The sequence below is a fragment of the Erithacus rubecula genome (assembly GCF_903797595.1).
Source record: "Erithacus rubecula genome assembly, chromosome: 13".
Taxonomy (NCBI): Eukaryota; Metazoa; Chordata; class Aves; order Passeriformes; family Muscicapidae; genus Erithacus; species Erithacus rubecula.
Window position 1 is genome coordinate 7,539,365 of NC_136665.1, and position 13,712 is coordinate 7,553,076.

The 13,712-nt window shown below is 36.4% G+C and overlaps 1 protein-coding gene across 2 annotated transcripts in view; it reads left to right on the top strand.

The window, feature by feature from the left end:
• The window catches only part of CACNA2D3 (calcium voltage-gated channel auxiliary subunit alpha2delta 3), a 378,091-nt gene that overhangs the window by 147,268 nt on the left and 217,111 nt on the right, over nucleotides 1-13,712 (top strand). For both annotated transcript variants that reach the window (XM_079316838.1, XM_079316837.1), the window contains exon 5: nucleotides 7,112-7,274. In XM_079316838.1, the coding sequence (XP_079172964.1) occupies nucleotides 7,112-7,274 (163 nt within the window). The remainder of the gene's footprint in view (nucleotides 1-7,111; nucleotides 7,275-13,712) is intronic.

Consider the following 13,712-nt stretch of genomic DNA (forward strand, 5'->3'; position numbering starts at 1 on the left):
TCAACTGTGGGCTTAGCTGACCAAATTTCTACATTGCTTGAGAGAGCCATTAATCATTTGAAGAGGATTTGTATATGTTCAGTTGCTCAACATCTCATCTCTCACTTTACCCCCAAATAAATTCAATAATGCTGCACGTGTTCTTTTGCTTTCCTTTTTGTAGTTAATAATATTAATTTAACCTCCTGTGTGTTGGTGGGTGGTTGGAAGTAACAAAACAAAGATGGGATTGTAGTGAGCACCATGAAATTCTGTTCTGTTCTAATTCTTCACTATTTAATTATTTTGATTATCCCCTGTTGGTCTGAAAAAAATAAATCTGGTGAAGTACATGTTTAATTCATCATTCAGGGCCACGGTTAGTGTTCAGATGTTAACTGCTGGATACAAACTGCTTGTTACTTTCTGTATTTTTGGGAGCAGTGATTAACCCCAGCCCAGCACTAGGTTATGTACAGGCTGTCCTGTCCCTGAGCATGTTGTGCTGGGGAGGCTCTGCAGCCCTTGCTGAGCACAGAGCAGCAATGTCTGCCTGCTTTGGGCTGAGTCTGGATTAAAGTTGCTTCTCCTGGGAGACAGAGAAGATGCAGAGCTCAAGAAATATTTTTTTGTTCCTGCTAGGAAGTAGGAATGAACACTTAGGGCATGTGATTGTAGAAAGGCACAGAGAAGTCACACAATGTCTCCACTGGTAATTAGAAGCAGCCTTGAGGTTGTCATCAACCTGAATGTGTCAGATGAGCTGAATATGCACAGAATGACACTGATTTCACTTTACAAGTTTCCATCCTATCTGCTTGTGAAATAGTTTGCTCCTCTATAGCACATTTTAAACTGTATGGATAGTATATTTTAATGCTATATATTGAAAACCATTCACTGTATACCTTGTGGTAAAATGAAAAACATCACAATATATTAGTGCACTGATTTTGAAGCAAGTCCACCCTTTTGCTCTTCTATTTCACAGAATTATTTTGCAGAAGTTGTTGATCCTGCTTGTTCATTAGCTTGGTATTAGCCATTGGGCTTTTAGGAGGAATGAAGAAATCTTGTGGTTCTAGCTAGTAATAAAAAGGCTGTTAAAATGAATTAAAATCTTGAAGTTTTTTCATCTGTAATGATACACATATGATATAATTTGCTTTAAAAAGGTCAGCCCCATAAAACTGGTTTGGGGAATGTTTGAGTTAGTGGAATTTAGAAGAAAGACATTCTGACAATCTGTTGGCGTATTTTGTGCTCTAAGTATTCTGCATCTCTGTTTTGCCCACACCTACACCTGGCCACACCTACATCAGTGGGATACTAATTCTAACCTAAAAATAAAATGAGACATAGTGAAGGTAATGCTCTGAAAATACTATGAATCTAATCATGGCTTACTGTGTAATGTTTTACCTAGGTTTTCTTAGTTTGAAAAGGGAGGATCAACGCTTCTGCAGGATGGAAGTAATTGCAAACTTGATACAAGTGTGTTCAAAAACGTTTTAACATGCTCAAGCCTTCAGAAGTACCTCTTAGTCTTCCCTTGCTTTCTTTGATCGTTCACAGTTTGTTCTTTTGGAATGACAAGTTTTAGGCTAACTGCTGCTGTTTCCAAAGTATTGTTTAAATAAAGCCCAAGAAACCTCTCACGTTTACTAGTAAGAAAATTGAGCCACTTCTAAGGGTCTATGTCTGCATTGGAAGCAGTAAGAGTAGAGCCCTTGTCCGTGTCCATCGGGAATGGGAAGAAGCATCCTCAGCAGGAGAGCAGAGCCCAGGGAGCTCAGCCTGTGCTGGGGCCAAAGTTGAAGAGCAGGAGGGAGCTGAGGAGGGGCTGCCCCAGCCCCAGAAATGTTCCTGCCCTGCTCACGCTGCAGTGTGTGCAAGAGATGATAACCCTTAGCAAACAGCCACACTGCCTCACTGGTAGATTTGCCAGGTTGGGGTTTGTTGCCTTTTCACCCTTTCCCAGTGCACAGCAGTAACTGGGCTGCAGGCTCTCTGGGATTGGGGTATTTAGTGTGTTTGAAGTGCTCAACCTCCACAAATAGACTCTACAATTACTGTGTTCTGGTTGCAAGATGATTCACTTAAGTCATGAAAGTCTTGTTTAACGTTGCTCTAGAAATTTTCATTAAATTTATTGCATGGTTTGCTGCATCTCTAGGATCATTGTCCTTGGCTTTGAACTCATCCATGCAACTGGAATCTTTTTAACCTACCTGCACTAGGAGAAGGGAAAAATTATAATGTCACTAGGGTAGGGATTTGTTTTGGTCTTTAGCAGAAAGTTTTCCTTGTTGGTTTCTTATGTGTATGAAAATGGACACATGGAATATTTGCTCTTCTACACCCAAAATGATGGATACCCAGTAAAGCTTGTCAAGGTGTCAAAAATATTCAACTGAAAGCCTGTTACTTAAGTGTTTTCTCCTTCCCTGTTTTATTTACTAAATTTTAGTGACCAAAGAGTTTTTGTTCAGTCTTGTGACAAAGAAGAGACTCTTAAGAGCTTCTGCAGGTAATAGTAAATATTCTTGAAGCTATTTATCTGTAAAAGAAATGGAGGCTTCATCTGATACTTGTAACCTAAAGTGATGTTTTTAAACTTTAATGGATGATTTAAAATAGCCATCATAATGACTTTCTACATTCAGTGAATCAGTTAATCCTTGCAATTCTGAGACCTTGATGTCTCTTACCAATTTACTTCTATAATAGATTTTATAATATAATGAAGTATTATTTATTTATCCACTTTTATGGCAATTTTAATAGGGTAATCATATTGGGAAGGAATGTCTAGCCTGGGGGAAGGTCATCTTTATTTGATTGTGTAGAAAACAGATCAGTTGTTTTTTCAACGATGCAAGTAATGTTTCTTTGTTACTTCCATAATTAAAGCAGGACTGATGACAACTTTTCAAATCCCAGGTGCTTTTTGAGCCTTGCTGCTGAATAAAGATATAAAAAAGAGGATGGGAAGTGCTGGATGCTCCTACAGAGGAGCAAGGAGGAATGTTCAGAGAATAATTGGAAATTATAAGGTATCTCTTACAACAAGAGATTCTTTTTTTCTCAAACATAAACACTTTTTAAAATTCAGAAGTTTTTATTGAATGAGGCACTTTTATGACTTTTTATAATTACTTGCTAAACAGACCAAGTTATTGGATACAAGAGCTTTTATCAAATGCTTGAAAACATAGATTCTCCTTACTGGACAACTGCCAGAAGAGAATTTTTTGAGACTTAGAAACAGGTATACATTCAGATGTTTGCCTCTTCTTTAACCGGAGTGCCAGAATGGGAACCACTGTGTTCCATGTGTTCTGTAGGGCAGCCCCTCAGGGTGGATAACTTTCCTCATTTTGCTTTTCACAAATCATGATCCTTTCTGTTCTCCTTAGAGATGGCTCTTATTTGTCCATCTTGGGAAAATAAAGTTTTTGTCTTTTTTGTTTAAACTCTGATGATAATAGCTGTTATGCTGCAGCTATCATAGATGTTTCAAATATTGAGCATTTCTGTCTGTGCTATTTCAAGGTAGGTTCTACTCTCCCCTTAATTATCCATGTTACTTGCTGCTACTTAATTTTTTCTGATGCTCTAGTGTTTTGAGGCTCAGTGCAAATGCCATGAGCTTTCCTTAATTGAATATCTTTCAGATACATTTAACTTTCTCTTCTGATGAGCTGAGAAGTTACAGAAACAGTGTGAAAAAGGTTCTTGAGTAGTTAGGAATTATCAGTGTAGTCCAAATACTGCTCTAATGCTGGTTTATTAGTGCAAATCATTCCCATTTACACCTTTCTGGTCCTCATTGCTCTGTGAATGAGATTTTTTTGCAACAAGCTAAAATTGTGGCTTGCATTCTTTCATGCTGTTAAAACCCAAAATACTTAATTTTAAAACGCAATGATAAAAGCTGATGCTTGCTTACACTTAAGTGCCAAATACTCTCTAAGTTGCAAAGGCAGTTTGGATTATAATGTATCTTTTAAATTGAATAGTAAATGTTTATATTTAAATAAATATGTTTACAGTGCTAACAAATACGTGAGACAATATTTAGACATCACTGGACTTCTATTTACAGAATAATAAATGTAAAAGGCAATATAGAACATCAGTTTTGTATCACACTTTGTACAATACTGCAATTATGTGAGATGTGTGCAATACTTTTCAATATTTCATCTAAATTACTGAAGTTTTGTTGCACACAAGTATCCATTGTTATCAAGGTGCTTGATTAGCTAAGACATTATGCCAAAATAAGTGACTAAGCTGGAATGAGAACTTTGAAGAAGTTTCCTTCTTATCTTGAAGATCAGTTCTCACCTCCAACCTACCCTGTGGTTCTCATTGCAGGCCACAAACTTTGTATTTCCTGGTTTTTCTATTAGATATTTTCAGCAAATTAATTTTTGTCACAATTAACATACACTTTTGGCAGCCATCCTAAGTGATCACACAGCACATGGTTTTTTATTGTGGCTGAAGGTATCTTTTGTTTTGTTTTAAAACAAACTTGCTCTTGCCTGTCAGCATGAATGATGCAGTGAAGCAGTTTTGTGATAGTTCTGTAACAGCCCCATAAGTCTCTGTCTCCTGTGATTGCAGGGTATGGCAGAGCAGCCCAGGGTTCTGCAGGCTGTCAGCAATAGGATTATTTGGGGTGTCTCAAATATGCTCAGCTCCCTGCTGGTCCAGTGCTTGTTCTGCTGGGCACTGATCCCTTTATATTGACTTTCACTAGGAAAACTTTACAGGGATAAAACTGAACACTGAGATTCCTGTTTGCATCATCTTATTATTATGATATAGTGTGGGTTTTCAGAATGTCAGATCAAACATGCAGAATGATGCAGATACTGTGAAAGAATGCACAAGCAAACAAACTCAATGTATTTACTTGGGCAAATCTAAATGAACAAAAGTCTAAAAGTTGATTTTTGGTTTAACAGCTGACATGAATGAGATTTCCTATCTCACCTGCAGGTCTCTAGGTAAGGCTGGAGTAAACTCATCCTTTGGACAAGTCACAGTAGAGCTGAATCTGCTCCTAACTTGGATAATTATCTTGTTATTTATTAGACTAATAACTTTCTGGTGTTATATTGTGTATACTCAGAACTCACCTAGTTAAGGTTATACCACAGACTGATCTCCATTGATAAGATTAAATTGAAGTAGTTTTCTCTAAGAGCTTAGGTAGAGTATTTGTGTTGTCAGCAAACAGGACTTTATTCTCTTTCCCTCAGGCTTTACCTCAAATGTAGTGTCAGAATGCCAGATGGATTTACTTTATTATTTTTTCTTCAAATTTTAATATTCTTTATATTACCTTTCAGCTGTCACACTCAATAATTTCCTCAGAAAGGAGAAGTCCAAAAGAAGCCATTGTATAACAGCTCTGCTTAAATGTTCATTTTTTCAGTAGTATTTTTGAGCTGCTATATTACCTGATGTTTAATCCTTAGAACTTGCAGGACTGTCCTAACTATGCTATTTTTGTAGGATTCTCACTTGCAAAAAACCCCTCAACAAGACAAAGTCAACCTGTCCCCCAATCAAACAGAAAAACCCCCAAAACTAAACAGGAAAATATTAATAATCTTCAATAACATAAGGAATAGTTTATGTCACAATTTGCTTTTAAAAAAACTCCAAACATAAATCATATTATTGTGTTTACACTGGTAGAACTGAGAAGAGAAAATACAGACTCAGACCAATCAACCAATGAATACTAAATCAACTGAAGAAACAATCAGTCCTAAATATCCTTAATTTTGAAATAAATGCTTTCTTCCCCCCCCCCCCCCTTTTTTTTTTTTAATATAGCAGATTTTTAGTAGTTGGTTAGCCTTGCCACTTACAGAACTTGATGAAAGAGGTTGCCTACTAATTAACTTCTTTGGAAAAGGAAATAATCCACTGAATGAAATGAAATAATGCTTTTTTAGAGTTGAATTCAAGTATATTCTGACAGCCCTATTTGAAATATGTCCATTTTCCCTTCTGTTTACAGAGTATTATAAAAGCCACGGGCAAATAAAATTTACATCCTTGAAATTGCTAAGTCTGTATGTGAATTTCTGTAGAAATTATTCCATGTTACATGCCAGAAGTTCAATTCAAGAACAGTATATTTCTGCATATTCCAGTACAGAATATTTTGTCCTCAAATGAACATAGATTTATGTTTAAATATTGTATGCTTTTGCTCTCAAATGGATATTAGGGCAGGGACATATTTAAATTAATGTGATTCTTCAAAGACACTTAACTTTTGCCTCCTCCAGTTAGAAAGCATATCAGAAATTGTTGGTAAGGGTCCAGGTATTTAAGAGGTTAAAAAGTAGTATGCACTGTTTGTTGCTTTCAAGGCTTAGTAAAATTTCTGATTAAAGTAGGTCATAAAGATATCAACAATTTTATCTAAATTGCTTTTGCTTATCTGTTATAGTTCTGTACAAAATAGGCCAAATAGTTTTCAGGAATCTTTAACAGGCAGACAATAACTTCTTGTTCAAAATAAGTCACTACAAAGTTTATATGTCCATATTAAAGTATGCATAATTTACAAGGCCAGCTATGATGTGCATTTCTCAAATTCAGTATAAAGCAAATAATTTTAGGAACTGTCAGTTGGTACATATTGAGTACACATCTACAGCTGTAGTTAATACTCCTGTGAAGTAAAAACACTTATAGTTTGTCAGGGACTGAGTTCAGCACTGACAGCACTTCTTGATCTGGTGGAAATAAGCTAAACAGAGATCATAATTAAGTATAACCCAGAAAAATATTTAAATTTAGAAAGCTTTGTATTAAAAATAGTACATATATTGTTTATGATTAGAGCTTTTGTTGGACTTTACTTCATATTTTCAGGGCAGCCAGAGAACTGAAACAATATGGAGTTTTCTTGATATGTGTTGATAAATCACACATGATATGTTTTCATAAATGTACCTGTATGAAGAGTATAGAGGAAATCTGAGAGAGGATAGAAACTCCTTGTTCTACTCTTCTAGCTGGAGATGTTAATCAGTGGATTGACAGATGTATTAAACCATTCAAATCTCATTTTTATGCTGGGTTTCTGTTGCAGTATGAGTACTTCAATGCTGTGCTTATCAATGAACGAGATGAAGAGGGGAATTATCTGGAGCTGGGGAAGGAGTTCATCCTGGTGCCAAACGACCACTTCAACAACTTGCCTGTGAACATCAGTCTGAGTGATGTCCAAGTACCCACCAACATGTACAATAAGGGTAAGAAAGGAGCTGCTTTATTTCCTCGTTCCACTGGCCAAACAAAAGCACACCCTTGCTTACATATGAAGCTGTTGATTAACTGTGTGCTATCTGTGTTTTCCAGTTGGCAGTAATACTGAAATTTTCCATGGCAGAATGTTTTAAGTATGTCAGTTCTGTAGTATCTTTTATTTTGTGGCAATTTAGCAGTTTTATGGGGTTAATGATCTGCATATGAGGCTTGCATGAGTTCTGCCATAGAGTATGGCAGAATATGTTTATTCTAGTGAATTATTTTCCAAAATCTTCAAATCATTTGAACAGAGCTTATATTGTCACCAGTTTTATTCTGTCTTTGCTGAGTTCTAGAACAGTCTTTGATAGATACAGGATAGGTGGAGAGGAATGCTTTGTTAGATTTATGCTTTCAAACTTCTGAGAATATTTCTAGTAATGTATGTGCTATTCTAGTTCTATACACAAACTCTGCTGGGGCTTTGCAGATTATATTTAGAAGGAACAATTTCTACTCCCCTTTTTGATGTAGGTGCTGCATAGCACATTCTACTAGCAAACAACAATATTAGGTACTACAAGTGATGGACTTTGGTCTAAAAATTTGGAATGTAAAATAAACTCAGATATACATTTACTCATTTTCCTTTTGCCACTTCACTTTAATCAGACAGCAGAAATTTGTATTTTTGCAGTGCTTATGCAGCACCTATTTATTTTTCTCAAGCCAGTAATAAAAGAAAAATTAAGAAGGAAACCTTCAAAGTTTCTAACAATATTTACAGTATATTTGTCATTGGTTTGTAGAAAGCTGCTTAATGTCATTATGTGGTTTCTCTTCTGTTTTTAACTATACTAAAAGACATCTAAAAGGACATTAAATGCTTTCCTCTTAATACATTCCAGTCTAGCAGTTGTGGTAATTCATGCAAGGATATTGTGTAATAAGGCGAATTAATTCAGATAAGTAGATCTGGTAAGAGAAGCAGTGGATATGGCAGCTTCTTTTCAAAGTTAGGATTCTGACTTGTGAATCCTGAGAAGCCAAAACTCCTACAATAAAGTCTTAAATTAGGGATGAAAAATAAATCTTCCTAGAGAGTATTTGAAAGGTTGTAAAATGATTAATGCAGGATATTTTGAAAAAGCTTGGAAAAAGCTTAAAGCTTCTAAAGATACCCAAATGACTTTTTCTGTGTAAGTGCTAATATTTATTTAATCAAGCCTGTCTATAAATTAATTCATTCCAGAATTGCTAAGGAGGAAAAAGAAAAGGAAGGAATGTAGAGGTCAGGCAACTGTGCTTTTCTAGAGAAGGAAGTATTCCTGAGTAGTTAGTGAGAGCAGTAGAACTAAAGAACCTTCAGGTATGTGATATGTGCTCATACTATCTGTTGAATGCATTTTATATGCTGATCATTTATAGTTAAAGGCCAAAGTCAAAGGGCTTGCTACATCTTGCTCTGGCCTCTCATACAGGGATTTTCTGTGGAGATGGGGAAGACAGAGTTCTGTGATGATTCTTGTTTCTACTTTGTATAATTCAAACCATCCAGAATTGTCACTTTATGCAGCTGCAGAAAAAGCATATTTAATCATTTAAATGTATTCCAACTGCAGAAATCTGGTTTGTAAATGGCATTTTCGTTACACATGGACATAATAATCTTGTTTGGAGCCTGTCAATGTCTGGAAATGGTCCTCTTACCAAGAAGAGAACTATAGACTTAAAGTTTTTGTTGCCCAGTTCTGTAATGTAGAGGAGTGATAACAAGTTAATTTAATCCTAACCTGAGGGTACAAGCAGTAGATATTGATAGGTTTGCAACCAAGTGTCTGCAGCATACCATTTCTCTATAAGGGGCCTGTTGTTCATTTCCAGGTTATGTTTTGTTTTATTGAATTACTAGGGAGAACCACAGCCAGAACTTAGCTGAAAACAGACAAGTGTGATCACTGAACAGTTAAACACAAGGCTCTTGAGTCAACATGGAAGAAAATGAACCCTATTTGTGAGCTAATTCTTCACTTTCTCCTTAATTTTGGTTCTTTTGGTTGTACAGGTATTGATAATTTGCAATAAGTTCAGAGGACTCATCACAGAATTGACAAATGTGCCGTGGACTGAGGCCACAGGGGCTCAGTTCATCGAACCTACTCAAGAGATGATTAAGGCTTAATTAGTTGTTCTGTAGTTAATTACTAATACCAGGCTCTATAATCTGGTTGCCAAAGATTGTAAAAATCCCGTGGCTGAAATCAGGTTCCATTATTTTTGCAAATTGCACAACTGTTGGCTCAGTTAAGCTTTGGGAAAAGGTTTGGCCTGGGCTGAAATCAGAAAGCAGGGAAAAGGTTCTTATAGAATTAGTCATATAGTCATTCATAGAAGAAAAAGAAGGGAAGGATGAAGGTATGTTTTTCATGTTAGAAGGAAACTTTAACTTTTGGTAGTACAGAATCAATCTGAATCCAGTTTAGGCAATGCAAAGGCATTATAAGTTCTATATAAGGCACTGTCTCATTCAGCTGCTGGGCTCTTCCATTAAAAAAATTTACACAGGTTACATAGAGGCACAAAATGGGTTCTCATAGGTCTTAACTTTTATGTCTTCCTGTTAATTTAGAATGTAAATGATTTGGAATGTGCTGCTGTCCTGGTCATATCTTGCATGTTCATTTCCACAGCTACATGCTCCTGAGACACTCAGGTACAACTTTCTACATATGAATCAGTATATTTTAAACAGCTATTGTAGAAGACATTAGTAATAATGAAAAAATTATTAATAATTTAAAATCTGCATGGTTTCAGCATTTGATTTATTGCTTTCTGAGATGACAGTACTATATGTAGAAGAATCTAGGAACGTGACATATAATTAAAAAGTAGCACTTGGAATGTGGGCTAGGCTTTCTGGCAACCATCCATGGGAAGCATGGCAGTAAGATTGCCATGGGGAGAGTCAGATTCTAAAATGGATTTATGTGCACAAGGAAATGATAAAAGAAGACTCAAAACCGATCTTGCAGATGTTGACAGTGTATAAAAGAAAAATAGAGTAGCATTTTACCTTTTGTTAGAATGAGAATGCAGGTAGCCAAGATCCCACATTCTTTGTCCAAAGTATGTGCTGTATCTGGGATGAAGAACCTACTCCAGCGTTTGGTTTTTTTTCCCTAAATCTGTCACCTCATATTTACCCCTACTTGTGGACAGCAATGACATATTTTCTGCTATTGAGTTTTCACTCAGCAGTTTTTCCATGGAAGAGGCTTATGAATACTTGGATAAATGTGGTTTTCAGAGGAATGTAGATGAAAACCAAAGCCAAGGTGAGGGTCAGTGTGTCTTGGTGACACATGCTCAGGCAGTTCTAAGTCATGGCACCTGTTGAAAAGCAAAGCCTAGCAAAGTACAGTACCAGAGGTGACACACAGCAGGATCTCATCTACTTATAGTAGCTTTGCATAAAATCTAGGAAACACATGGGGAAACCCATTGTCTCAATAGTAACTGAAAACAACTCCTGGGTTTGAGAATTTGCAGTTGGTCTTTTTTATAGGACAAGGTAGGCTTTACATTCTAGAAAGGGGAAGAGCCCAGGTTCTCTTCTTTTCAATGACTCAAAAATATCAGAGTGCAAGCACCTCTCCTTGCCTTTTAAACTCTATTTCTCAGTGTAACAGTTTCTTCACAGTAAGAAATTTAGAACTAGAGAAAGACTTCTGTGCCTAAGAGCTTTTTCATGTATAAAATTATTATTTTTTTCTAATCCCCCTATAGTTCATAAAAATCTTAAAATATGTCTGCCTCCATATTTGGTCTAAGATTGAGATTTTGGACTAAAATATTACACACCCAAAGACAACCTTTCTAAATGTTTTTTAAAATAAAAATGACTTGTAGAATGAGTCACATTTGACTTTTCTCTTTGGCTCTTTTAACAGAAGTAGGGTAAGGCTGTGACCACATGTGAATCTATCTAGAAGCCCTGGACAGTATATGTGAGATGTGGTGGAGGAGGCAGATATGTGTCAATAGAGGTAGATTGGAGAAAGGATAAATTCTTTGTTTGGATCAGATGCATCTTCAGAAACATGTTTGATTTTGCCTTAAAAAAAAAAACAAACCAAAAACCCCCCCCCCGTAAAATAATTTATCTTGGCAGTAGAAGTGAAGTAGGCTTATATAAGTTGATTTAAAGTAATGGGAGGTTCTTCCTTTGTTGCCATTTCTAGTTTACTGAATATATAATCTTGTTTTACTTGCTCAGTTTTATAATAGAGAAACACTTCCTAGAGGATAAACCTTCATCCCATTAACACAGTTGGCAATGCAATTAAGTGCATTCTACAGCTTTGCAAGACTTTGTTATCCACTGAGTTTTTTAAAAGTCATTGAGCAAAGAGTCCAAACTTAACTATGGGATAAAAACCTCAGATTTTCCAGTTTAAAATACTGTTAATTATCTTAAGTGTATTTTTGTTTTCATCACTAGTGAATTTCTAAGGAAAAGATGTATATAGACATATATTCATGTCTATATATTTATATCTATATATATGTATATATTTATCTCCTCTGTGGGGGAGAGTGATGCAGTCTGTTCTCACATCAAAGGATGTTGACATGTATGTGTGATTCACTGAAGTATTGCAGGAAATACTAAGGACACAAGATAGTTTAGTGACCACAGTTCTGCAACTAAGTTGTCCAGTCCTGCATCAGAATAATTTTAATTTAAGCTGTAGTACAAGGTTAATGTCTCTGTTTCCTTGCCCATGCAGAGATAGATCACAGCTCTTCACTGCCTTCTGTTTGCACAGCACACAGATCACTGTGAGAGCCAGGATGATATTGTAACCAATATTTCAGTGCTTGCTGCTCTCCCAGAGTTTGTTTCCCGTGAGATTCCATTGTATAGCCCGAGGCACAGCTTCTCACTTTAAGCTCAGTGGCTATTGAAGCATTTCAGAGCTGGCTCAGCAGTCTGGTCTCCAGCACTGCCCAAGTGCCACCTTCACACACAGAGTTACATTTCCATGGTCCTGAAATTCAGCACATGCTCAACTACCGTGCTCCATGTGGGGAGATTGAAGCCTGTGTTCAGAATTCTGTGGAACTTTATCTTTTATATTGGGCTTTTTGCCCTTTACTCCTAGTAAAGCCCTGGGGTGAATATCACATAAACTCAAATGCCATTCACAGGTGCACACACAGCAGCACCATGCTGGTACAAATGAATTGACTTGTTCTGAACAGATTCAGTTTGGGAAATTTTTCTTCCCAGGTTGATTTACAGTGATGCCTGTTCAAATTAGTTTGAACACAGAAACGTCCACTCCTGCCGTGGAACTCTGTGAAAAGAATTGATTGCTGTCTTTGAAGTGCCCAAGGTGAAATGTTGGTTGGTGTGTGGAAAGGTGAGATGAAGTGGGCAGTGCACAAAAGGACCATACTCATTTGTGAAGTCTGCAGTAATAACTCTCTTTCATCCACAGCTTTCTTGGTACCTTCCTGCTTCCCCTCCCTGCTCCTGCTGAATTGCAATACCAGTGTCTGGCCATGTGCACAGGGTTATTCTCTTTAGCAACCTGATATCAGTAACTGCCTCACCTAAAAGGCATTAGGCTCTGCTTCAGGGATGATGTGTGCTCTCTGCAGGGAGAAGAAAATATGTTAGAAGTAATTAGTGAATCTTATAATGATATGTCAAAATAAAGCATAAAATTTCCCAAAAAGTGTTAGATCTGGAAAGCTACTCTCAGGCTTTCATTGTACTGGAGAAGAGGGCTTATACCAATGAACAATGTTTCAGTTTTTTTCCTTATACAAATGCATTTTAAATTTAAGAAGTTAGGTGAACTTTTAGCCCAGTGCTTACATTGATTTCTTTTTAATTTTGACATGATTCATACTGAATACATTTCTCAGCGTTTACCTTCAGCTATCTCTGACATTTCATCATGTCTACCACTATAAAATACTGAATTTTCACATCCTTTCTTACACCTAGCAAGTTATATTTCATAGTACTGCCATGTGATTCAGGATTATATTTTGAGCTCATGGTCGTGTTTTTATGAACTTTGTAATTAAATCTTTATTCCCTACTATAATGTATTTGAGAGGAGAGCTACTGAATATTATGGCTTAAATATAATTGTAATTGATTATATTTTAAAAATTTATTTTAAAAGAGAGGCGTAACCCTCTCTATAATAAGAATTCCCTCTCTCCTATCCCGATGTTAGACTGTGATCTGCACATTCTGCTAGTTGCAGTTTAGGCACTAGGGAGGATTTTTCTTATCAGATTGGCTGTCTTTGGCAAATACCTATCAGCAGCCCAGTGGTTGGTTAGTTTATAAAATCTCTGCTATCATAAACTGCCAGATGCCTGAGTAAATTGCTTCTGCATTTTTACATTGCCAGGCC